The sequence below is a fragment of the Triturus cristatus genome, chromosome 5_2 (genome assembly GCF_964204655.1).
Source record: "Triturus cristatus chromosome 5_2, aTriCri1.1, whole genome shotgun sequence".
In the NCBI taxonomy this organism is placed as follows: domain Eukaryota; kingdom Metazoa; phylum Chordata; class Amphibia; order Caudata; family Salamandridae; genus Triturus; species Triturus cristatus.
The window spans coordinates 473521178-473548399 of record NC_140588.1 but is presented as its reverse complement, the minus strand read 5'-3'; the positions used below and the strand labels follow the sequence as shown (position 1 = coordinate 473548399).

The 27222-nt window shown below is 44.2% G+C and overlaps 1 protein-coding gene across 11 annotated transcripts in view; it reads right to left on the bottom strand.

Moving 5' to 3' along the window:
* The window catches only part of AMPH (amphiphysin), a 951873-nt gene that overhangs the window by 654909 nt on the left and 269742 nt on the right, over positions 1–27222 (bottom strand). For all 11 annotated transcript variants that reach the window (XM_085607441.1, XM_085607443.1, XM_085607442.1 and 8 more), the window contains exon 2: positions 8025–8105. In XM_085607441.1, the coding sequence (XP_085463567.1) occupies positions 8025–8105 (81 nt within the window). The remainder of the gene's footprint in view (positions 1–8024; positions 8106–27222) is intronic.

Genomic DNA, 27222 nt, shown 5'->3' with positions numbered 1-27222 from the left:
TCCCTCTAGCAAGCAGAAAGGAAGAGGCCACACGGGGGATCCGGTTGGAGGCTTTAATTTGAGCAGCATGTAGGCATAATACATTTCGGCTGTGAGGCCTTCCTCAGACGCCCTTGCTAATCAAGAACACAGTCACATCCCCGCCTTAAAATGCTCCTGCAATCCTCTCATAGGCGGGAACAAACACCATCCCCAATCACATGAACACCCACCTGATGCAGCGCTGTAGGCACTACATCACCCAGGATACATCATTACTGGGCAGGTGTTGAGAGGAAAAACAAGATGGTAAGTCCATGTGGGGAGGTGTCATGCAGGGCATGGCGCTGTGTGCCCGATTTTCATAGAAGTCCCAAAAACCTCCTTAGGTCCCCGCCTACGTTTCAACCCCTGAAGATATGTTTACCAGGCCGTGAGTTAGATTATAGTGAATCTGAACTCCTCGTGCAGTCACGAGCCATCGCTGGCAACAGCCCTTGTTGAACTCGCTCTCCGGGGTGGGCTGGCGCCGTTCCAATACCTTGGACGGAAAGAGACTGCAGATGCAGAAGCCAGAAATGGCGACCAGCCAGATTGCGAAACGGGGCCTCTTAAACGCGCCTCTGACCGACGCGAACAATTGCACAAAATCCCTCTAGCAAGCAGAAATGAAGAGGCCACACGGGGGATCCGGTTGGAGCCTTTAATTTGAACAGCATGTAGGCATAATGCATTTCGGCCGTGAGGCCTTCCTCAGACTCCACTGCTAATCAAGAACACAGTCACATACCCACCTTAAAATGCTCCTGCAATCCTCTCATGGGCGGGAACAAACACCATCCCCAATCACGTGAATGCCCATCTAATGCATCGCTGTAGGCACTACGTCACCCAGGGTACATCATTACTGGGCAGGTGTTGCGAGGAGAAACAAGATGGTAAGTCCATGTGGGCAGGTGTCATGCAGGGCAAGGCGCTGTGTGCCCGATTTTCATAGAAGTCCCAAAAACCTCCTTAGGTCCCAGCATACCTTTCAACCCCTGAAGGCAAGTTTACCAGGCCGTGAGTTAGATTATAGTGAATCTGAACCCCTTGTGCAGTCACAAGCCACCGCTGGCAGCAGTCCTTGTTGAACTCGCTCTCCAGGGTGGGCTGGCCCGTTCCAATACCTTGGACTGGAAAAGACTGCAGATGCAGAAGCCAGAAATGGCAACCAGCCAGCTTGCGAAACGGGGCCTCTTAAACGCGCCTCTGGCCGACGCGAACAGTTGCACAAAATCCCTCCAGCAAGCAGAAAGGAGGAGGCCACACGGGGGAACCAGTTGGAGGCTTTAATTTGAACAGTACGTAGGCATAATGCATTTCGGCCGCGAGGCCTTCCTCAGACGCCACTACTAATCAAGATGACAGTCACATCCCCGCCTTAATTTGCTCCTGCAATCCTCTCATAGGCGGGAACAAACACCATCCCCAATCACATGAACGCCCACCTGATGCAGCGCTGTAGGCACTACATCACCCAGGATTCATCATTACTGGGCAGGTGTTGCGAGGAGAAACAAGATGGTAAGTCCATGTGGGCAGGTGTCATGCAGGGCAAGGCGCTGTGTGCCCGATTTTCATAGAAGTCCCAAAAACCTCCTTAGGTTTCCGCATACGTTTCAACCCCTGAAGGCAAGGTTACCAGGCGGTGAGTTAGATTATAGTGAATCTGAACTCCTCGTGCAGTCACAAGACACCTCTGGCAGCAGCCCTTGTTGAAGTCGCATGCACATGTGTTTGTTTTTATTAAAATCAAAGAGTCTTGGCAAGGGCCAGACCTAACAAGAAATCTTTTTAGTGACACCCTGTTTTACTGTTACTCAAAAACTACCCATCAAGTGGTTATTTATAAAATATAGAACATCTGCAGAGAACCTAGCGGGAGCCATGATGTAACCAAAGTATACCAGTAGCCTTTGGCATCTACCCTAAAAATAGTGCAGAGAAAGGATGGCTATGTTTGTAGACCAGGGAGGCATGAAAATGATTTTACTCTAGGTGATAAAAACGACCTTTTTATCACCTAGAGTAAAATCAATTTCATGCCTAATGGAATGGTTTTAAGGTGACCTGCGGCATTCCGAAGTGTAATTGTAAATTACATTGTGCCAAATCTTTAAAACACAAAGACCTCTTGCCCTAAATCGCTTCCAAGATTTTAATTTTTTTCTATGGCTGTGGCAGGAAGGCTCCATAGGGAATGAGAATGTTTTACTGTTTTGACTCTTAAACTCTCTCAAACTATACTACACTTCCACCACTTTCTCTTTTTCAAGATCCTACAGGCTCATTCTGATACACAGATGGGAATATAAAAAGTAAACGGACTAGGGTTATACCGATACCGCACCAGGACCTGGTTGTATTTCCTCAGGCAGTTTTCTCTTTCTATCCTGAGTTCTAAAATTCAGAGTGGGGGATAACATGTGGGATCCCTTTTACAGCACACGTTTAAACTCCCTCAAAGCTGCAAACGTGATCTCCGGCCATGTATTGCCTACAATCGTTCCTCCAGGTAGAACCTAGAGGAAACTGAGTGGGGGAAAACAAAGTTGAATATGAAAGTCCGCACAACTCAAAGAGTGTTTACATCCGACTTCCAGTTCATCAGACTGCTCAAAATGAGTCCCTAAGCCCAATCGCATTGTACCATTAACTACTGAAAACAAAGCGTCTACTGAGCATCTCTCTATACAGTAATTGATTACATCATTGACCTCAGTTTCTATCTCTTTAGTGCCAGTATCAATAAACAATTTTTGCACCTGGAGCAGAATGTTTGGAACTGGCCAGAACTAGAATGCTCACCTTGTTGTGTGCATGGCTACCATTGCAAGCCCGCAAAGGGATCATAATGTGACTGCCAGCTCCCTGCTCCTGTGCCTGCTTTGTCCAAATGGGACCTCAGCTCACCCTTAATCCAAGGTACCAGCACTGACAGTCCTATGAAGGCTGCAGCAGCTGTTTTTAGGTCGAGCCTCTGGAAGACCTGTTGTATCTCTCTATGTGCTTTTAGCACACCTTTCAATTGCTATTGATTTTTATGTGGGCCATCTAAAAAGGCTGGCTTATTATTGGTGCATTTGTGGAACTGTCCCTCCTTTGTGTGCTGAGTTCCCTTACCTGGCAATTTCACTTAGAGAATGTTTTTGTTGACCATCACACTGTACAGCTGTGATGGCCTCTCCTCCTTCCTCCTGTCTGTTTTTTTATAGCTGGTTCTTGCCTGCACTCAGCGCGGCCGCCTGCATTCCCTAAGTAACATCAGCAGCTGGGATGGTTGGCACACATGAGCACCCTGCTTGTGTCTTCGGTGTTTTATTTTTTTTTAATGGTTTTCTGCTTGTTTTAGCTGTCTCGTGGACTATCTCTTGTTTCCTTTTAATACCTCTTTCTCCGACCATCATCTTCATCACCTTTCCCTTTCCTGTTACTGTCCCCTCTAAATGCATGCTCTTTTACCACAGTCTGGACTTTCTCTCTGTCTCATTTATTTCTTACCCAGAAGATGCTCTCCCTGTCTTTCCACTGGTCTCTGCCTCACAGCTTCCTCCTCCTCATCCCAGGCTCCTCAAAAAGACTATTCTGCCCTCCTCTATGAGGATATATTGTCTAGCCCCCCTAAAGTCCCTCAAATCCTTCAAGCACTCCATGGAGTCCTTAAGCAGATTTACTCACCCCCTTCAAGGCGATGCTCAGATCCTAACTCGCAGTATAAGGGGACTTTATTGGCAAGGCAGAGGATATTCATGGGGTATCACCAGTGCTGTGCCCCTGTTCTTCACCATGGGATGGCTTTTTCTACCCCGCCCCCTCAATTCTCTACAGATCGCTCACCATCAGATGCTTTTACCCACAAACATTATTCCCTGCCCCCACTTTCTCTCTCTTCTCTACACTGACCTTGCCCACGTAACTTCTTCCGTTCTTTTCTCGCTGTGCCGTTCTTTCTACGCTCTTCTTTATCACTTCTCTTTATTGTTTCATCCCTCAACTCATCCAGTCTGGTGTCCTCTTCTATACCCTTACAACCCCTCTGAATTCTCTCTACTCCTTACAATTTCTTCATATGCTTCCTCTCCTCTCCCTCACATTTCACCAAGTCTTCCTCTGCTTGTCTTTCTCCATCCTTCACTTTCTCATCTTATTTGCCAACACAATCTTTTTTCTCTCTTTTCAACAAGCAGTGCCTCTTCTTTCTCCTGTCATATTACCTGCTCTCTGCTCCGCTCAAGTTATCTTTTCGCTCTGTGTTTTCCTATTTGTCTCCTCTTCACTTCTTACCCTGCCATTTCACATTTTCTTTACATTGTTCTTCTACCTTTGTCTTATTTCCTCTGTGCTTACCCTACTAGCGTGCCCCCCATCAGCCACCTCTCTTTCTCTCGTCAGTTCCTTTCTTTCTCCATCCTCGCCTCCCCTTTTCTTCCCCTCCACTGTGGTACCTCCCTTTTGCCACCTTTCCACCTGAACCCTCTTCACTGTTTCCCTTCCCCCAGGTGCATCGCCTCACTACTATCAGTTGTCTTTCCTCTTCCCCTCTCTCTCTACTACCCCTTCCTTTGCACCCACATCATCTTCCCTATGTTTGCCCCCTACCCCCACTGCACAGCGAGGCTTCTGCCGGGGGTCCTTGGCTTCCAGTGACCCCCTGAACTCCACCTTTCAGCTCAGCTGCCCTCATCCTTTCATGGACTGAGTCTGGGGTGGGGGTGAGCGCTCATTCCTCCACGATGCCCCGAACTGCAACACCCCTTCCTTTGAAAGGGATCCCCAGCCACCCGTGGGACCTTCCAACCAGGGATATATGCCTGATGTATGGGCTGCTCGTGGGAGGCTGCCAGGCCAGGGTGCCACCTCCTGGGGGAGTAGGGATGCGCTTGGCGCTTAGCACCGGGGCCTCTGTGGGTTATGTGCTGTCACTGAGGCCTGTCGAACTCGGCTCACGGAAAGGGCAACCCTGGGCACGAACACTAATTAACACACCTCCTTCTGAAGCGTGCACTCTGCGCAGCTTAGCAGTTCTCATCACCTGGTCCTGGGCCTTTGGTGCTTCTAATGGGGTCCGTTAACAAGAGATGTAGCTTAGCAGGTTAATGCGCCTATTGCAGTAATGTGTATGCAGTGACACGCACAAGTGCTAGTTTGAGTCCGAGCAGGGCCATCTCAACCTTATATCTTTTTTGAGTAGGTTATAGGGTGCAGGTTATTAACAAGACAGTGAAAGAATTGGCCATGTCCATCACTTTCAGTGTCTCGTGGTGGGCTGTGAGTGTCCTTCTACTGGGTATATACAGGGTGAGGGCCACTGATACTGGAGCTGTTCTCACAGGTACAGTGTGTGCAGACTTACATGCCCCTGACACAGAGTTCTATAACCAGAGTTAGCTGATCTCTAGCCAGTGCAATTCATCACAGAGGAATGCATTGGCCTATACTAAGCTGTCCAATATCACTCACCACAAAACACAATAGAACACAACTATATACAATGTCAGCAGGCCAAGGATACAGCACAACCATATACAGGCCACGTAGGCTATGGTCAAAGAGATACCTAAAACAATAAATAGCCCCCATATTTGAAAAGTACTTGTACCTCATACAAACGAGAGCCACACACTAGACAAAGGCATGCAATAATTGTATTTAAACAGCACAAACCTGGCTACAAAACAGAATGCGGGCCAGTGCTTTCATACTGATGTTACTTATAGTCTTATAGTCCTTGCTTATGAGAAGCAAGGCTGGCAGTAACTGCGCCTCTTTTACTGCCAGCCTTGCATCTCGTAAGCAAGGACTATAAGAAAGAAGTGTGTATTTATGCGCCGTTTGCAGGTTTTCAAAACACATAAATACAAGTCATAGTCATTACAATGCCAATGGCTCAAACTCTCGCACATGCTTGTAGTCGGAAGCTGCTCTCACTTTCTCTGTGTTGGGCCCTCCCTTTCCTTGTCCAGGTAGTAATTTCTACTGTTCTTCTGCAATGAGGTTTGCATTTCCACTTTGACAAAGAAGAAGAGGCGCAGGCACAAGTCGAAAATGAGAGCAGCATCTGGTGAAAGAGTTAGTGATGTAGCCAGATTCGGCGTCTTGGACAAAAGGTGAGTCGAGTTCAAAACTGGGAAGACAGAAGAGTGTGCTAATAAGCTTATTGACTTTACCTGCAGAACAAACATGGTTTTTAATTACCCTCCCCTAACTGTCGGCCCTCACTTGTTTCTTGGGCCCATATTTGCAGGGGCGGGCCATTAAGAGCCATTATTACCCGCATTTCCAGGCAATAATGTTTAACAACATAACAATTTAACAATATAATACAAATCCTTTGGCTTCGAGGATTTCTGACTCTATTCAATTCGGTGTGTACTAAACTGTTTTATACTCATTATAGTGTTTATCAGGGACCCATCCACAATATTTCTTTTTTCTCTTTCACCGCTCAAAAAAACATTACAATCTTTCATTAAAAACAATGATATGATAAAGCTCAGATTAACATATTTATTATTAGTGCACACTCAACAGTACGTTTATCTTGTATATCTATCGTATGAATACAAATTGGGAAACTATTTCCTGCAGTTGAATGCCTGCAATTCATACATGTGAGCGAAACGTAGATGATAAATAGCTAATTTAATTCCTCCACCTTTGCCTTAACTTTGATCTCAGTTATGCTTATCACGCTTAAGATTGTATTGTCATCGGTTACCACAACTCGTGTCCAGGTTTTATTATATCCCGCACCTTTTCCAATCAAATCTTGAACCTACGTGCTTATACTGTATAAGGAAAACAAAACCAAGAATAATGAAATCTGATGATATCACTACTGTGCCTAACTGTGTAGAATAGGTTAAAGTGGAACAAATAATAATATCTAATATGCATTATAATATGTGGGAAACCATATTCTCTCGATAATGCATTTAGTTCTATTAGAGGCACATTCTGACAATGAAACATGACTACAATAAGAAAATGACACACCCAGTTGCATGGTAGTAAGTTAGTAAAGCTATTTGTAATCATACAATGCTCAAGAGTCATGGAGTCCTTCCCAAAGTGTGACAGAATTTGGGCGCATGTGCCCAAACACCTATTTGCCAGTATTGATTTGAAATATAGAAGAGCAAACACTGGGCCCCTCTACCCTTCACCTGTGAACTAAAATATATATCTATTTCATTCGAAGTGCCAGAGTCGCTCATTCCTGGAGGCTGCTTACGTATTGCTGCCAAGAGGTCCCATATTATGTGTGACACTGTATGAAGGATATTACTAATCACCACAGAGTTCCTTTTTTTCAGGAAATCCAATAGGTAAATAATTTCCAGATAGAGTTTTTGATATGTAAATTTATCTTATGGGCATTTCTTGAAAATCTGGGAAGACTCCACATCTTGTGGAAAAACCTAGAACACTCTTACTTTGCAACATTCATTGTAAATAAAGACTAGTAACTGCATCCAACTAGGTTTCGGTAAGTGTATAGAATGACTGCTGCTGACTTAAACTGGAGAAAGCTACCAGAAAACCGCTAAATACTAAACACATTATAACAACTTTAAAGGGTCTAGATCTGATAAACAACATATACAATTTTGGGTAAAGTCAAATTTAAAGTTTTAAAGACTAAAGGCTGATTTAGACTTTGGACAATGGTACTGAATCACAAAGGTGACGGATACCCTGTCCGCCTTGTTACAAGTGCTATAAGGCAGAATGCGCTTGCAGTAAGACAGGTCATGTTTGGGACAGAGTAACCCATTTGCAATCTCTAAATCAGACCCTTAACATTGACTGCCTAATTCAATATTGAAGTCTTTGAATGTAAAGTACTCGCAGTCGACTATTGCTATATTATTAAGATGTACTCAAAAGAATGTAATCTCTACAAGCATTATCCTAGTTTATACACCGGATAACATAACATGGATCCGTGAATATTGACTTTGTTTCTCTTTCCCTAACTATACACTGCTTCAAATTCTTACCTCTTGTCTTTTGAAATTAGTTACATATTCCTCAAACTGTTCGTCTTTAGTTTCATCTGCTTTTCCGAGCTTTTGAAGTACCTGTAAATGAAAAAAGGATAATAGCGTTGATAGAGATTCTTGTAGGTGACACAGAATTTAATCCATGCAACATGATTTAACACCAATTTTCTACTAGTATTTCTATGCAAAACAGAGATATTTTGAATTTGGATGATGATTTATGACTTGAATATAACATGCCCTCATGCGTGATATATTTCGATTGCACAGCGCGTAGTACGTTTCTAAAAATAAAGGCACACCTCAGGCCGTACAGACAGTAGCATTTTATGCATGTGAAGAGTTCAGATGCCACCTCATGAAGCAATATTTCCTCTTGGCAGAGAATGATCCCACGGGAACACTGGTATGGAAGAATATTGGAATCCTTGTGTGCACCAAGCATTCTCTATATTTGTGGAAATAAATGTCGAGTAATGTGAAGTAATAAAATTAGAGCACATGTCTGCTCATTTAGAATGGTCACATTACTATGAGTAATTTACTTCTATAAAGGTGTAGATGATAACATTCCAAAATTAACCTGAGGCGCTAACGAGTATTTCAGATACACAGGGATCCTGGTGAACATCAGAAGGGCTAACACTAGCTGTGAAGCATAATTTGTGGCTGAGATGTAATCCTAATCCTGTTAATCCTGCTTTGGGCGTGAACTCCTGCTTACACTCAAACGGGATTAAAGCCCATTTATAACCAAGACCTTAGTCTTGCAAAAAACTATTCTGAGAAAACAAAGTTTTGGTGCCTATGTTACAATACCAAAAGTTTAAAAATTACGGCAAGAGTTTGAAAAATGTAGGATTGTGAGTTAGAAGCTCTACAACTCGCTTTGTGTAATATATACTTCATTGAATTTGTAGAGCACTCATGAAATCCCAAATTGGCTGGAAAATGCTTCAGATGAATGTAAATTACAACTGTGACAGGAATTTCAGTGCCCTGGATTGGGCAATACTGAGCTAAGGCATGAAAATTGCAGCACGGGTAGTATTGTAGGTAGAACACTATAGATGTAAGGATCTTCTGTTATTAGAAAGACACTTTAGTGGGAGTACAGATTGATTGTTTTGGATCACTGACAGACGGCTTTAGGTGGCTAAGAAAAACAGAACACCCTGTAAAGGTAGTCCTTCAATCAGCACAAATGTGAATTTGTTTATCACTTGGACAACCAGATCGCTTCCTAATTTGGAGATTTTGCAGGATAGCCAGCACATTCATGGAGAGAGCCGAGCAGATTTGATGATCTGGCTTGGTCATAGAAGCCAAAGCACACAACTGAGCCAATGCAAGATCTGTCATATAAATCAGGCAGCAAATATCATGGTGAAATATGATTAAAAAAACTCTTTAAAATATTTCTTGTGTTTCAATTTAATGCATTAGACTGTATCAATTCCTTGAGAGATGCATTGAAAGTAATCGCTTCCAAACATAAACTTAGAAGCACTCCAGAATATATTTGTGCCCTGATGTTATTAACATTATTCAGCCAGGAAAGTTATCATCAGTCATGTGCACTGTATATATGACCAATGTTGTTGGTATAAGTGTAGCAGCAAGATACCCCATTAAATCGTACAAGAGTGACTTTTTTGTATTGCCCAGATCTGGAATCAATGACTTCACGGCACTCTTAAATTGGTCACTTAAGGAGCATGAGGCACAGTGAAGTAAAAAAGGCTTTCCTAGTATCACACAATTTCAGCAAGAGAGGAAACTTGGATTTCAGAGCAGGTTTATGGATACACATCATGCAATTCAGTCTTTGAATTGATGTCTTCTCCAATTTATCAAGAAACAAAAAAATGATCATTTCGTTCATGAGCTAAATTCATCAACATTCCTATTAGAATGCCTGGAAAGCAGTCCCAATTCACGGTATTCGGAAATACTACTGGACATATCACAAAGCACCTAATTTGACTCCTGTTCCCACTGGGAACATTTCTATATAGGATAGATTTCCACACGGCAGAATTAAGCCACATGGTATGTTTACTTAGGGGCATATTATCAACACACGGCGTTAAAATTATGGCTGCTTTAGTGGCAGGAAACTGCTGCTAAAGCGGCGATAATGGGCTTGATAATATGCCGCAGAGAATTCCCATAGAAGCCCATGTTGACACCAGAACATGGGCTTCTATGGGAATTCTCAAGGGCATATTATCAAGCCCATTATCGCCGCTTTAGCTGCAGTTTTCTGCCGCTAAAGCGGCGGTAATCTTAACGCCGTTTCTTGATAATATGCCCCAAAGTTTCTTCCTTAATGGAGAAAACATTTTTCTTTTTGGAGACTGCTCTTCCTTTACATCCCTAGGAAATGTGAGGGTGGCCCATTTCCCCTACCCTTCAGGAAAGGGACGTTACTGGCTGAAGTAAACCTCTGCCCAGTTCCAGGGTGTAAAGGAGTCAAGTTCGTGGGCATTACCAAACAGCCAAGGCAAACCCTACATCAGAAAGCCCCCTTCCATCCCTCTGCGTGGAATTCACGATTGCAGATTTCCCCACACTCACGGCAGAGACATCCACAGTAGTAACTGCACTTATGCCCACCAGGAAGCCCTAAGGGAATTCCTGGCAAGCTAAATTAGGGTTTTTTGGTCATAAACTTGTATTTACAGCAAAACGTAACTTTGTGAATAGGGCCCTTAATTTTAAGTTAATACTACTGGCTTCCTCATACTTAAAAAAAAAAATCAACTTTGTCCCGAATGAAATGAAGCAAACACATTATTTCCCAAGAGAAAATGCATTGTGGAACTATTGCTAACCATGCATGGCCCACTGAGTTTGCTCATACATTTTCGTGGGTGATAGAGATTTAAATAAAGATATCTTACTTCGTGAAGATATCTTTTTTTTAAAGAAAATTAGCCCAAACGTTTACTTCTTGTACATGAAACAGAGGATAACAAATATTAGTATTATCTTTCACAGTTAAAAATAGAAGAACATATATTTTCTTCATTTCTTACTATACAAAGACTGCAACAATACTGCGAATCTATTTAATTCACGTTTTTGTCTGATGCAAATACACCATACTTTGCCATACAAACAGTACACATATAAAAATAGAGTTAATGGAATCGCAGTGTTTTTTCTCATGGCCAATAGACTTCAAGAGCTTAATCATGAACAATATGAAATGTTGCAAAAATTGGTTTACACACCTTTTGTAAAAATGCGGTCGTGCTGCTATGATTTATACATCCAATTATCAGTTTGTGCATACAATTAGTGTTATGATTTCCTCTAATGCGTTTATTACATTTTTCGTCCGCATATTGCATTTTATGTAGTTGTTCCTAACAGCAAAGTGACAAGAACAAGCACCGATTTGGATTATTACAATTCATGTTTCTGCAATATTCTCAGCTAAGCACAACTTGTAAAATGTGCTCTGACTGATAAAAAAAATGTACTATGTGCATCGGCTCCAATCCCAACAAAGTGCATGGCCACAAAAGATTATTAGGCACATTAATTAGCAAAGTGCGGCTGTCCGTGTGCAGAGACGCACAAACATTTTTTTGTGTTTTCGCACATTGTTCATGGTACCGCTCAAGTTAGAGAAGATCTACCTCTGTCTAGTAGATGCATTCGTTTTCCCTCTGTTGCTTTTGCACAAAAGCCTGTCTTCGAAGCCCAACTAGCTAACTTGTACCTGACTGTACCTTGATTGTTGAATATGTCTTGTTTGTAAATAATAATATGAATTGACGATCATCAAATTTGGTAAGGCCAACTGACCAGCCGCGGTCCGTGCAAGTAACATCAATGGGGCTGGGTGGGGCTGGGTGGGGGGGGGGGGGGGAGGGGGTAATTTCGAGGGACGATGCAGAGAGAAAATTTAATAAATCATTCATTTTCCCTCTGCATCGTCCCTCGAAATACCCCCCACGCGGCCCCACCGCTGTTGCCTGCGCAGACTATGGCTGCAAATGACACATCACAGCACCTAGCTAAGAGGATGTTGAGTTCATGCAGCTGTATTTAAGGCATTCTAATGAATGTCAGGGCCTCTAAACAGCGGCCTAGGGCAGACCCCAGCAGCCCCTGGGGTGCAGATGGGCCACCAATGCCCCAGTGGGTCCTGTTCCTTCAGTGGGGCCCCATTAAGCCCAAGGTCAATGGATATCTGTGAGATATTGGAGACTGGGGGCGGTGGGGGTGCTCATCACATTCTGCAGGGGTGCCCCATCATTTTGTGTTATGCCACTGCCTCTAAGACCCAATATGACCAGTGGGATATATTCCATATAAACCTGCACAAAACCCAGCACAGCTTGCTGATGCAAAGATATCTTCTAGCATAAGCAAATAGCTACACAACATCGCAAACACTTGGGCTATTTTAAAAAACACAAACGCCATCAACCTTTTCAACTTGCGCTTCCAGGTTAATTTAAATGTCAAAACACGCATTCATTTTCTACTATACTTGCTAAATGTGTCGTTATGTGTCTATATCGAGCATATCTGCCACACTTCTGTCCCTTGAGTCCCTTAATCAATATTTTTCAACTGTCACTACATGGATTGGTTAATAATCAATAGCTTGACTGTAGGCATGCAACAAGAATCAAACAAGCATTACTGACACATTCAACAAAGGAGATATGCAAATAGGAGCTTTATCAGCATAAAATATTGATGAAATGCTAGGTGAAATCACTTTAGAAGTCCAGCCACTGATCCTGCCTACTTGGAGAATGTGAGTGGATAGCAAGATGGACCAGCAACCATAAACGTCAATTGACCAAAATGCCAGGGGTAGTGAAAGTGACATCACATGCCATTGAACCTTTACTTTCACTCAAACATGCATGCTTACACACACATTCACACATCACACACGTTCTCACATGCAAGCATGCACACACAATGCATTTAAAAGCTTTTTTTACTTACCTCAGCTGTCCGGGAGGGTACGATTCCAAATAATTGTAATCAATTCTTTATTACACTAACAGTGAATAAAAATAAATAATCAATATTAGTGTAATAAAATTTTTACAGAAATCAAGAAAGTAGTTCTCCACCAGCCGCGGTCTGTAGACGGAGTTCAGTGGGGCGGAAAGGCAGGGCGGGGGAGGGGCAGGGTGGGGGGTACTAAAAACCGGAATATGGATAATTGGAGGTAAGTAAACAATTAAATAAATAAAACAAATTTCGTAGCGCGCGCTGCCTCGCATTTTGTGATGCAGCGCCTCTACGAAATTCGTTTTATTTATTTAATTGTTTACTTACCTCCAATTATCCATATTCCAGTGTTTAGTACCCCCCACCCTGCCCCTCCCCCGCCCCGCCTTTCCGCCCCACGTAACTCCCTCCACGGACCGTGGCTGTTCTCCACCCGACGTCCATAAAAACAAGATGCTCTTGTGTTCCTGCCACTGATTTTGCCACCTCGGAGGCCTGGGGTGGCAAAGGCAGTGCCAGGGATCATAAGGAGCAAGCCAGGGGTTGCATCTGCGACCCTTGGCGACCCCAAAATTAATTCCATGCCAACCACACTTGCATCAAGAAGAATAACAGACATTCTCTCCTGTGGTGTTCACCGCTGTGAAAACCAAAAATGAGAAGCAATGTCTGATGAGCAATTTACCATGCAATCAACAACATTGGCAAAACCAATACATCTCAGCTGTAAAAGACGGAGGTATTGACATTGCCAATGGGTGTTTACAAGGGAATCTGTTAATGCCAAAATGAGCACCACTGCCTCACGATGCATATGCATGAATCACCCATCATGGAATGGATTGTCTGTGAAAGAAAAGCCAATTTGAGTTGCTCACCAATATGTATAGATGCATGTGTATATTTTAGGACTCATGCACTACGACACATGTATGTGCATGCATTGTGATTTTCAGGCAGCCATTTATTTTGTTCACTTTTCCAAATGCCCAACAGACATTTTAGAATAGAATTGTTGGACATGGCCCTTTCTGCAGGGTCATCCCCAGACTTTTTACCTTCCTCCTGTTTTTGCTGAATTCGTTTTTTGCTGGCCTTAGGACTCTGTGCACTTTCCCACTGCAAACCAGTGCTAAAGTACCTGTGCTCTTTCCTTAAAACATGCTAGATTTGCTTATACTCAATTCTCATATTTAATTTATTTTTTAAGTCCATAGTAAAGTGGCACTACATGTGTCCAGTGCCTGTAAATTACATGCTACTAGTGGGCATGCAGCATTTATTGTGGCACCCACTTACGTAGCCCTTTCAAACATGTTTCAGACCTGCCATTGCAGAGCCTGTGTGTGCTGGTCAAACCACCGTTTCAACCTGGCAAACCCAACCTATTGCCAGGCCCAAGCCTTCCTTTTAAATAAATATGTCACCCCTAAAGTAGGCCCCGGACAGCTCAGAGGGCAGGGAGCAATGTATTCATTTGTTTTTCACTAGCCCTATCTCTCCCATAGGATAACATTGGAATTGCCTCATTACATTTTTATAAGTGTAATTTCCAAAGGGGAAGAGATTTTAGTTCATGTTTGGTGTCTCTGGAATCACAATTTTAAATCCTAACATGGTGAAATCAGATTTTAAATTGCAATTCTGAAAATGCCACTTTTAGAAAGTTGGCATGCATTTGCTCTAGCCACTTGGTGCCTGCAGCCTGTCTCTGGTTTGCATGACTGGGTGTAGTTGGCAATTGGACTTTGTGTGTTCCTCCTAGACAGCCACACACAATGGGAGCTTAGGTGTGACTTGATCGGTCATCACTGGCAGGATGGGTGGGATGAGCTGGGCACAGTCCTACTAACACTTGAATAGGCTGTGTCCTGCCTTCACAAAAAGGGCTGCATACCCCCTGTAGTTAGCCTGGGTCCAGGACCAGGAAGGCACAGCATCTGTGCACGTCAATGGCATGTCCCTAGAAGCTTCTACCCACTTCAAAGGCCCAACTTGTATAAAATAAGGATGTATGACACCAACTCTTCAGTACACTTCTGGACCTGTGGATACTCTGCCAGGAAGAAGGACTTATGTGCTGCTTCAAGGACTGCTGCGCTAAATAGAACTGCTACTCTGCTGTGCTGACCTGATGCCTGCTGCCCTCTTTCCCATGGAAGAACAACTGGACCTGCAACTCAGGACCCCAGAGTGACTCAAAGGGCTAGTCTGCTAGCCTCCTGGTCTGAGCCTCTGGTCATTAAAGGCTCCCCTAACCAACTCCTGGACCCAGCTGCAGCAAGTTCCTCACCCCCAAGTTGTGCCTCTCAGGTCTTGGATCCTTGGTGTGGCTCACGGGCTCTTCAAATCAACCTTTTGGGCTCTTCGTGATCACGAATGGGCCACTTTATACCTGAATTGTGCGGGTCACACCAAAAATCAGCGCAAACCACCACTATCCCAACTCTTAATGCAGCAAGCATCAATCACCTGCGGATGACAGCCAAAGCGAAGCTCCAGACCACCTGTCCGCGACTCTCAGCTTGCTCTCCGAACCTTGCCGACCACAGCCCGTAATGCTCTCCTTGCTTCCCGTGACCCTCTCCAGTGCAAATGGGTCTCTTGACACTAAACTTGAGATGGTAAACCTTCAGCTGAACTAATCGAGGACTATATCCAACCTGTGCTCCATCACGATTGACCTGAACTTTTGACTTAATCTCGGTCCAGCACAACCAGATAGCTCTGATTGACGTTTTTGTGCTTTTAGGTGCTATTTTCCAGTTGATTGTTTAAAAATTCATAACTCTGGTGCAACTGATTGGATTTTTGTGATTTTGGACTTGTTTTATTCAATCAGAACAATGTGAGACCATCAAATCATACATAAGGGGCTGATCAAAAGCCTACTCTAGTATATGTTATGTATTTGAAACAAAGGGTCTATAACACACAGCTAAAGACTTCTGTATATCAGACGTAAAAAACAACCAGAAACCTAAATATGCTTGGAGTACTTGACATCAACAACGGGGGAAAGTCATTAACAATGTAAGCAAATTATACCAGTTTATGCAAGAAAAAACACTTAGAATGTACTACATTGTACAAGAATGATTCAGAAAGTGGGTGGAAGTGAAACAATCAATTGTTTTAAAATGCAGAGTGAGAGCGCTCTACAATGATGTTTTGTTGTTCGAGTTTAAGATTATCAATAGGGAGACATGTCATTGCTTTCTGGCTTCAAAGATCCTTTTGTTGGAGTATTCTTCTCTGGCAGCAGGCACTTCAGGATCTGGTTATCGTAGGAAATAGGAACTGAGACAAAAGCCCCATACAGCAGGGTTCTTGTGTTCCATCGATGTTGTAGTAGTTAGAAAGAAGCCTCAGAACTTGGTTCTAGGTCATTCTAATGCACTCATTTATCATTTACTTCAGGCTTAGTTTTAAACGTGTTTGTGTATTGAAATGGCCAAGAATACTAATATTTAACAGGGCACCTATCTACTCTTGATTGCATTTACTTTTTAAAATATCTATTTTCAGCACCCTGTCAAATTCAACATGTAACACAGCAGGAAAATCCATGCTGTGCCAGTGCTCCCATAATGCACTAAAAGTAGAAACCAGTATTGTTTGGCAAGATGCACCCAGGCAAAACATGTTTGCCCTTTTCTTCATAACAGCTTTCAAGGAAATCAGTAAATAATCAGGAATTTGTCGCCATTGTTATTGGAAACCTGGCATACTTATCATAACTGGCATCTAAAAAGATTTCAATATAATTGCTTTGTCTTTTTCACATTAAAAAGAACATTAAAACCTGGAGATATGCATCTAATATTTCCTAAAATCAAACAGTTTTTAAAAAATACATCTGAACAAAAGATACCTCTTGAGTAAAAATTTGAATTTTTCAGCAGTAAAAAACCGATTTTAAGAAAGAGAGCAAGGGACTGATGTAGTGTAGCTTAAAGTGTTGATGCTGAATATTGGATTATTAATTGTGGAGGGGGTAGCCAGTTATATAACAACACAGCTCTAAGAGAAGTTTTTTTCTCAACCCATAGTATGAATAGCACAAGCAGCAGACATTTCCCAAGGAAAGGACAAAGCAATTTTATTGAAATCTTTTTAGATGTTTCCCCAGGGAAACGGATGTTAAGTTTAGGGAGTTTGAATCAATTTAAAAGTCAAGAAAACATCATGAGAAGATTTAATAACCTAATTTAGAAATATTATCAAAAGTTTAGTGACCAAAAAGACACTAAAATTATTGAAAACAGATAAGGAAAACTGCAACAATGAATTGCAAAATGTTTAGGAAAAGGCACCAGGAGAATGCAAACCAAATGGAAATCATAGTTCGATGGTAACTGGGACCTAGATATTATTCTGGCCAAACTCAATGGAGCAGAGGCCATGTAAGCAAAGCAGGATACACATGTCAAAGTTTTTACCTTCTGACTTGGAATATTTTCCGGAGCTGTAAGTTTTCCAGAGGAACATGGCATTAAGCTAGAGCTTGCAAGGATCCTTTCAATTAGACAATTGTTACTTCCAGGCTCCTGCTGAAGCCTTTCTGGCACCAGCAATCCGAGCAGAACAAAGCAGGGTTACATGGCCTCAAAGATTGCTACACTGCTGGGTTAGATTACCCCAGGCCAAGGTTGTAACTTTGATCTTAGTCATTCTTTTGGTCCTCAAAATCCTTCTGCTGGGCAAGGCTGAAATGCAGTGGGGCACGGCCTTATGGGACGACATAACTTCAACAGGAGGTCTCACTGAAGACCTTGTATTTGCAGCAAAAAGCTCAGAGTAGAACAAATCTGGATATCTTACCTACTGAGTGTGCATCTTTTAGACACCAGTCTTGGACTCAAGAGTCCTTTGTATCCCATTAGTAGCACAAGGAGGCTAATCAGATGAGCTTTGGGCTGCAGTTCCAGTGCCTAGGCACTGGCAGGAATCAGATGTCCTTGGGTCCTCTTTCTTCCAGATTTCAGGCAGTCTTCTTTTATCAGAATATGTCTTGGTAGGTTCAATAATGTTTTGAAGAGGTGGTAGTGAAATGGCAATGTTATACTGTGCTCTACACAATGAGTGGAAAATCCCCTACGCATTATCCAGGCAACTTTCTCATACAATCCCAACCTCTTTTTGCAACATCAACATTTTCATTTTACTGGAAACCTTCCCAGAACCCTTTATTTAAAATGGGCTTAGTCTTCCTCCAGCTACAGGAGGATTAAATACACACCTCATTGAGCATATGGCATTTAAATACCACTACATCTTAGACTAAATGGCAGTGTCACAGTGCATAATGTGATAATATCAACAAACATATGGTCATAAAATGTCGAAAAGCAGAGGAAACCAAGAAGAAAAAGTAAATCTGCTACAGTTGCCACAGACAACCATCAGATCTGAAATTTAGAAGAGTAAAGATTATGCTAAATGTGTGCTTTTGACAGGATTTTATGATTTAAAGAAAAGTGGAAGTAACATCTCAATAAATGCAGTAAAGCCACTTGTAAGTAAGGAAAATATGTGCCTGGACAGGAACCTTTAAATTTACATCCAAGGGGCATATTTAACAAATATCCACACAATGCAACGCAGCAGGCCACCTAGCTGCACTGCACTGTGTAAAAGAGAGAGGGCAGAAATGTGCGGTATTTAACATTAAATGGCACATTCCTGCTCTCTGCCTGCGCTGGTGCACAAACTGACGCCTAGCGTCAACGCAGGAACAGCTACACCATGGTGCACGTGTGCCTGCATTGTACCCAGGATTGTTTTTGTACAGGAAGGGTCACCTTCCTGCACACAAACAATCCACAGAGGTATTTTCCCCTTTATAAGTGTGCTGCAGAATACAGCACACTTGGAAAGAGGGAGCAACGAGGAGAAATAAACATTTCTCCTTGTTGCATCTCTGGTGGAAAGGCGTACAATTCTGATGCATTCCCACGTCTACCAGTGTTGATAAATGTGTCAGAATGCATTGGTGAATGTGTAGGCACACCTACGCTCCATCCATGGAATGCCTCCCTGCCGCAGAGTAACAAAAGGCAGTGATTTGTGCTGCCTTGCGTTCCTCTAGATTTACCAAGCCATGCAGAGCCTCACAAGGTGGCCTTGTCCTTGCATGGCTTAGTAAATGTCATTTATGTTTTGTGTCGCACTTGCATGGTGTAAGGGCGATGCAAAGCCTTTCTAAACATGGGCCAAAAGTTGTAGTAATGTCAAGATTATTGACAGCATGTTGGTATGTGAAATGTATCTTGTCGCTTAATGAATACAGGTTATTGTAAATACAGCCTGAGACTCAGTAATAAGAAAGTATTGCAGAGTGCGTTAACACAATTACTAAAGAACACAGAGGAGCCACCCCGTTTATAATAAACAATAATTATTGCCATTTAAATGTAATTGTTGCCTCCAATTCAAGCCAATAAGGTGCTTTTCTTGATTAAAAAAATCCTCCCTCTTCATGATTCTGTCTCCAATCACACTAAACTCATAATTACCACCGGAGAGGTGAATATTATGTATGGATGTCCTTGTAGGTACAGAAATTAGAACAGTCACTTAAAGTTGGTATTCTACACCTTATCAGTACATATTGTAAACAGAAATTTTAACAGAAAAAAAATTGTTTAGTAATTGCATTTATATAGCACTTACTATCCCTGAACACTGCTAGGAATCAAAGAAATCTGAATTAACATTTGAAGTTTCCGGCGCGGTGGCGAACCGCACGCACGCACGCACGCATCTGTGACACCCACCTGTTGCTGTGCCCTCGCCAGTGCCACTGCCTTGCTGTTCTGGGTTGCCTTTCCCCCCGCTAGCGCATTGGAGACATCGGCGATTGGAGCGCGGGGGGAGCAATAGCAGTGGACTACATTACCCAGGCTCCTTTGACACAGGAAGCGGACTCCGGCATCTCGCGCCCGAAGGCGCTACAAAACCTGCTCCACCCCCGGCAGAGTGGGGCCCGTTTGAAGTTTCCGGCGCGGTGGCGAACCACACGCACGCACACATCTGTGACACCCACCTGTTGCTGTGCCCTCGCCACTGCCACTGCCTTGCTGTTCTAGGTTGCCTTTCCCCCCGCTAGCGCATTGGAGACATCGGCGATTGGAGCGCGGGGGGAGCAATAGTAGTGGACTACATTACCCAGGCTCCTTTGACACAGGAAGCGGACTCCGGCATCTCGCGCCCGAAGGCGCTACAAAACCTGCTCCACCCCGGCAGAGTGGGGCCCGTTTGAAGTTTCCGGCGCGGTGGCGGACCGCACGCACGCACGCATCTGTGACACCCACCTGTTGCTGTGCCCTCGCCACTGCCACTGCCTTGCTGTTCTGGGTTGCCTTTCCCCCCGCTAGCGCATTGGAGACATCGGCGATTGGAGCGCGGGGGGAGCAATAGCAGTGGACTACATTACCCAGGCTCCTTTGACACAGGAAGCGGACTCCGGCATCTCGCGCCCGAAGGCGCTACAAAACCTGCTCCACCCCCGGCAGAGTGGGGCCCGTTTGAAGTTTCCGGCGCGGTGGCGAACCACACGCACGCACGCATCTGTGACACCCACCTGTTGCTGTGCCCTCGCCACTGCCACTGCCTTGCTGTTCTAGGTTGCCTTTCCCCCCGCTAGCGCATTGGAGACATCGGCGATTGGAGCGCGGGGGGAGCAATAGTAGTGGACTACATTACCCAGGCTCCTTTGACACAGGAAGCGGACTCCGGCATCTCGCGCCCGAAGGCGCTACAAAACCTGCTCCACCCCGGCAGAGTGGGGCCCGTTTGAAGTTTCCGGCGCGGTGGCGGACCGCACGCACGCACGCATCTGTGACACCCACCTGTTGCTGTGCCCTCGCCACTGCCACTGCCTTGCTGTTCTGGGTTGCCTTTCCCCCCGCTAGCGCATTGGAGACATCGGCGATTGGAGCGCGGGGGAGCAATAGCAGTGGACTACATTACCCAGGCTCCTTTGACACAGGAAGCGGACTCCGGCATCTCGCGCCCGAAGGCGCTACAAAACCTGCTCCACCCCCGGCAGAGTAGGGCCCGTTTGAAGTTTCCGGCACGGTGGCGAACCGCACGCACGTACGCATCTGTGACACCCACCTGTTGCTGTGCCCTCGCCACTGCCTTGCTGTTCTGGGTTGCCTTTCCCCCCGCTAGCGCATTGGAGACATCGGCGATTGGAGCGCGGGGGGAGCAATAGCAGTGGACTACATTACCCAGGCTCCTTTGACACAGGAAGCGGACTCCGGCATCTCGCGCCCGAAGGCGCTACAAAACCTGCTCCACCCCCCGCGTCGCGGGACGCGCGCGGGCGGTGCCGGGAGAAGCCCGGGACAAGGGCGGGACCGTCTGTGGCCGTCCGAGGCCGATTGAGGCTGGGCCGGGCCATCCCCCTGATCAGGTCCTTCTGGGGCCCTACATGTGAGTAACGCTTTGAGTGACCTTGGGGTAAAAGAGGACAGACATTAATTCACTCTCCTGTGCCTGCACCAGCGGACTCGCAATCGTTGCTGGGACAATTTGTCTGAAATTTGTAAATAGAGGTGCAGAGGCCCTGTACGCCATCATCTTGTTTTAGCTTGTGTGGTATAGTGATAGTGTGATAGCGGGGGGGTGAACTAAACAGACCAAGATAGTGGCATAAGCAGTGATCTGTAAAAGGGGGAAGTATGGCAGGTAAAACACTGACACGCTCGGTGAGAGCGAAGCGTAATATTGCTGAGGCCTTTCTGACGCATAAAGAGGACACTAGCTCTGTATTTCCCGTTATCATGCAGCCCACTGCCATTGATCGCATGTTAAAAAGAGCGTTAGGGGTCGTGTCAAGTGAAATTGAGCGCACTGAGCGGCGCTTGTCTTTAACCCCTGACTTTGACCCCATCTTAACAATACAAGACCAAAAGCAGGAAGTTATGTTAATCTCACCCCCCAACTCCTCAGGAATTAGTGAGAAGGACATATCATGTGCCCAATTGATTCCCATTAGTAACAAGGAGGAACGAGGCCCCACCAAACGTGTCACTATAAATAAAAAGAAGAAATGCGTTCAAAGAAAGCGCAAGAATATAAGTTGTGTAACTATGCACACCAACTCACCCAGAAGAAACTTCACTGGGGTTGACCGAGCCATACAGACGCCTTCTCAAGTAGACCCTCCAATTTGGATAAATAAGATTATGTCAGACCTACAGGCCCAGCTAGAAACACTGGTAATTAACCAGCTGAAGCCGGTGACAAGCAGGCTGGACAAAATCTTAAGTGAATTAAAGAATAGAGGGACAAAAGACAGTGTAATAGGTCCTTTAAGTAACCCCATTAGTACCTTAGAGTCTAACCCAGTAACGCAAATGCCGAATAATTTTCGGGATAACAGGAATGCACAAATAATATCTGCACAAATTCATAATGCACCTGTTCCCCATGAACACGTACCTAGCAAAGACACTTGTAGCGTGAGTGAATTGCGCCCCAATAACAGAGTAGGCAAACAGAAGCCGGATATACAGCCTCAACCCCCTGTTGGCCCCTCAAGTGACGCAGCTGTCCACGAAGATAGGTCCACCCCAATAGACAAGAGGCTCCCCACTATAAATCTCCCCCCGGAAGCGTGCCCGTTGGTTGTTGTTTTTGCCGGGGTTCCAGAATTAAAAGAGGCACAGAAAGAATCCCATCAGGAGTTAAAAAACAAACTCACCTTTTGGCTTAATCAAAAAAGACCAATATCCAATAACCAGGATGGGGAAATCCTCCTGGTTAGACGAGTGAATTGGATAGGGAGCGGGCCAAAAAATATTGAGGGAAACTGTATTATTGCCAACTTCAGGGACAGGAGGGTGGTCGAGCACATTTTGAGCTATGGACCATCTGGACGCATGACAGCCATAAGGCCACTACCTTTGAGTTACTTTTATGCAAGTCAGCAGGTATTAAAAGAGGGACAATATAATGTAGGGAGAGGTGTGACGGGATGGAATTTTGGTGTAAATGGAGGTTTAAATTTTCCGCGTCAAATGACAGGCTCCTGGGAAGGAAGGCACCCACGCTGGGCAAATAGGTTTGCCCCATTAAGGTCACTAGAGAAGATTGACTGACTACCCAACTCCCATTCATGCCTAGAACAGGTTGACACAGAACAGAATACACCCGATCAGGCACACCCGATAGAAGGAATCTCTCCCCGGCATGGCTTGATCAATCAAATTGGGCAGACATCACCAGGGGGCGGTGGGTGTAGGACTTTATCAAACATTGTAGGGGCCCCAGACCCTCTGGTGGGGGGTTGTGCACATATACCCTCAGGGACATGCACCACAGCCATGGAACTTAGATACCAGGACAGTGATATGCATAAACCACCCTATAGAAAGAAAGGGGGTTGGGTTAATTCCACTCAAGAAATGGTAGCGGTAGGGCCCGTTATTGCGGAGAAAGAGGGCCTGAAAATTATTTCATGGAATATAGCAGGGATTGCAGGGAAATTCTATAACAAGGAATGGCGACAGTATATGGCCCATTTCCAGATTATTTGCCTACAAGAAACCTGGGCTCTGAGTCTGGATAACATCCATCTTCATATGGCGGGTTATAAATGTTTTTTTACGCCGGCTCAAAATACCCCCTCAGGTAGGGCTAAGGGTGGTTTGATTACATATATTGATTTAAATATAGAAGGTAAATGGTCCAAGGTGGACTGGTTTGCATGGAACATTCAGGCCCTGAGATTTAGCAATAAAAGGCTGGGTCTCGTTTTGTTCAATGTGTATAGTGCCACCCTTTCGGAAAATGATTTTACCACTATGAGGGAACTGGATGTTAGACTGAAACTTGAACTTGCTCCCATCCATGGGGTTGTGGCACCCCGGATACTTGTTATGGGGGACCTGAACTGTCATTTATGCCCAGGGTTGTTCCCGATCAGTATTAACTGGTCAAAATGCCCCGTAGAAAAAGGCCCCCACCTTAGCCACTCCTTAAGGGGTATTGAATGGGGTAAGTTGATTCACTCCTACGACCTCGAGCACACAGTGGATATGACGCCCTTGGGTCCGGATGGAAGACTCCCTCCTACTTTTAAAGGGAGAGGGTGCTCGTCTTACATAGACTACATTATAGTTTCAAGAGGCCTAAAAAATCAGATCATAAAAGTAGAAATAGAGTGGTGCCCGTTCAGCGACCATAACCCTTTGGTTATGGAGCTCCTGCATCTGGGTAAGCTAAAGACTAAGCCAGTGGATGGTATTACTGAACGTGTAACGGCCCAGGGCAGAAGACTTAAATGGGCAAAAATAGATGGGGCCAGATTTTACAAATCCCTGATGGATAGAGGCAAGTCTCTTATTGACGAGTCCCTAGATCCCTTGGTGACAGAGGCTCGCCTTATAAAAGTGTTTGGACAAATAACGAGTCTGGTCGATGAGTTATTGTCGGTCAAGGCCCCCAAGAAAACTTACTCTAACGCACCAAAATGGTTTGACAGGGGTTGTACACTCGCATTAAAAAACTTAAAAATGGCCCTTAGTTGCACACCAAGGGATCAAGCAGAAGTTAAAACATGCAGGTCCATATACAGGAAGGAGTTAAAAAGACGGAAAGTTACTCTGCAGGGGGAAGCATGGGCGGCCCTGAGGGAGGCTTCTGAAAATAGGGACATCACAGAATTTTGGAGACTAATAAACGCCCCTTGTTTTCAAGATAATAACGCCCCGGAGGTCGCATCAAACATTCTCCCAGAACAGTGGATTGCTCACTTCGAGGGTTTGTATAATCACGGGGAGGTGGATTCTCCAAAAGAGAGGGAGACGCATCTAGTGTGCAATCAGGTTGTATTTTCCCTGCAAGAGATTAGAATGGGCATTGAGGGACTCACCAAAAATAAAGCTCCGGGCCCAGATGGGATCCCCCCAGACCTGTTTCTGAGTCAAGTGGATCTTTGGGCGCCTATCATTACTCGAGTATTAAATGCAACTATAATGGTCGGTTTACCATGGTCTTGGTCAACGGCCATCATAGTACCCATTTTTAAAAAGGGCAATAAAGATGACCCCCAATGTTACCGCCCCAATTCTTTGATAGACGTTACTGCTAAAATCCTGGGAAGAGTGATTCTGAACCGATTGACCGAGTGGGCTGAGGATAAAAATATCATTTCAGACGCCCAGTATGGTTTTCGGACCGGCAGGTCTACCAGCGACCAATGCCTGAACCTATACATGCTGATAGCAAAATATACCAAAACCAGCAATGAAACTATGTATTTGGGGTTCATGGACCTGGCCGCTGCGTTTGACCACGTTAACAGGAATAAGTTATGGGTAATGATGACCCAACTCGGAATCGACCCTGGGATAATCCACATATTGAGGGAACTGCATAGAGAAACCTCTGCACGGGTACGTTATAACAAAGATGGGGGACTGACAGAATCTTTTAGCTGCACAAGTGGGGTGAGGCAGGGATGTATTTTAGCTCCTTTTTTGTTCTCGTTGTATATTAACAGCTTGGAACAATCCCTTATTAATTTAAATGCAGATTGCCCAAGGGTAGGCTTACGCAACATCCCAGTGTTATTGTACGCAGATGATGCGGTGCTTCTGGCACGGACCCAGAAAAGCTTGCAGATTCTCATTGATGGGTTCGTCAAATTTATGGAGGCAATAGACTTGTCTGTCAATTTAAAAAAATCATATGTAATGACAGCAGGCAATAAGCCACGGACTGGTTTCACCTACAGAATTGGCTCCCATATTCTCGAAAGGGTGAAAACATTCTCTTATCTAGGGGTGCTCTTTGACGAGTCTTTAAAATTTACACCCCTCGCACAAGAAAGATCTGGGAAATTGGTGGCATCCTTTGGTGCAATTTCCGGTTACGGGAGAAAAGTCGGCCGTTGGGCCCCAGAACAAACTATGAATTTGTACGGCTCAATGTGTTGCCCAAAAACTATGTACGGCTCAGAAGTATGGGGATTTACAAATTTGGACGGCTTGCAAATTGAAGAAAATAAAATATTTTGTTCAATATTGAAAGTCCCCAACTGCACATCAGCCTTCATTGTCCATAAAGAACTTGGAAGACCCTACCTAGAGGACTTGATCAATCTTCGACCAATCCTATCCTGGATCAGAATTTGGTCGAACCCTGATGCTGCATTGAGCAGGCTGATCATACAAGACTGTTTGGGCAGAGACAAACATTTGAAAATCCCATGGATCCATTATGTAAAGACTACTCTAGAAAGTTTGGGTCACCAAGAGTTGTATTTAAATCCTTCACTGATCAACGCCCAGGATAAGTTTAAATTAAAGAGAATCTTTTTGGAATCAAGAGCATTGGCCAGGAGTACTCTAGAAGGAAGTAAACCCACTGTGAGCATATATAGTAGGCTTGAAACCACCGTTGGGATGGAACCGTACCTTTGTGTTCTTTTTAATGCTCAAGAGAGGTTTTTAATGTCACGTTTTAGGCTCAATTTTTTACCATATTTATTAGCTGAACCAGCAGGTTTTAGTAAATCAATTGAGCAGAAGGGTGCCTGCGGCTGCGACAATAAGTCTCCGCAGGACACCCTTCATTTTGTACTCTTATGTCCCCTTTATACCATCCTAGATGCAGATTTTTAAAAGATATCTTGAAAAAGGCAAGATTTATTCGAGCCACGAAGGCATTGACCTTTTTACAAAGGGCTAGCGACTCGTTAACATTATGTGCGGTGATTAGCTTCTTGAAATTTGCACTTAGACTCAGAGTTTCTAGAGGCCGGTATTAATTATGTAGACTGTAGACTTGCTAAATTGTCAGACCCAGGAAGTAGCCCACGAGGACTGTATGGGAACAATGAACTATTTGTATGCACATAGAATCATTCAATGTTCTGTATATTGATTTAATATTGTCTTAACTGTATATATGTGTACTCTTTTATGATGATTTTTAACCATCGAATAAAGAACAATTGAATTGAATGTATGGAAGACAATGGAATGACAATTCTGGATTCTGGTAAGTGATGCATATCTAGACACTAGGAGTAAAACAACGTCTTTTAAACATCAGCCCAAAACATTGAGTGCACAGTTTTGGCTCAGTATTACTTCTTCTCCAGTCGCATCTACACAGTGGCTTGATAGCACTACTAAATCCTCAACCAGAGGTGCTTTGTTTCCAACAGTCTAAGCCCTTTGGT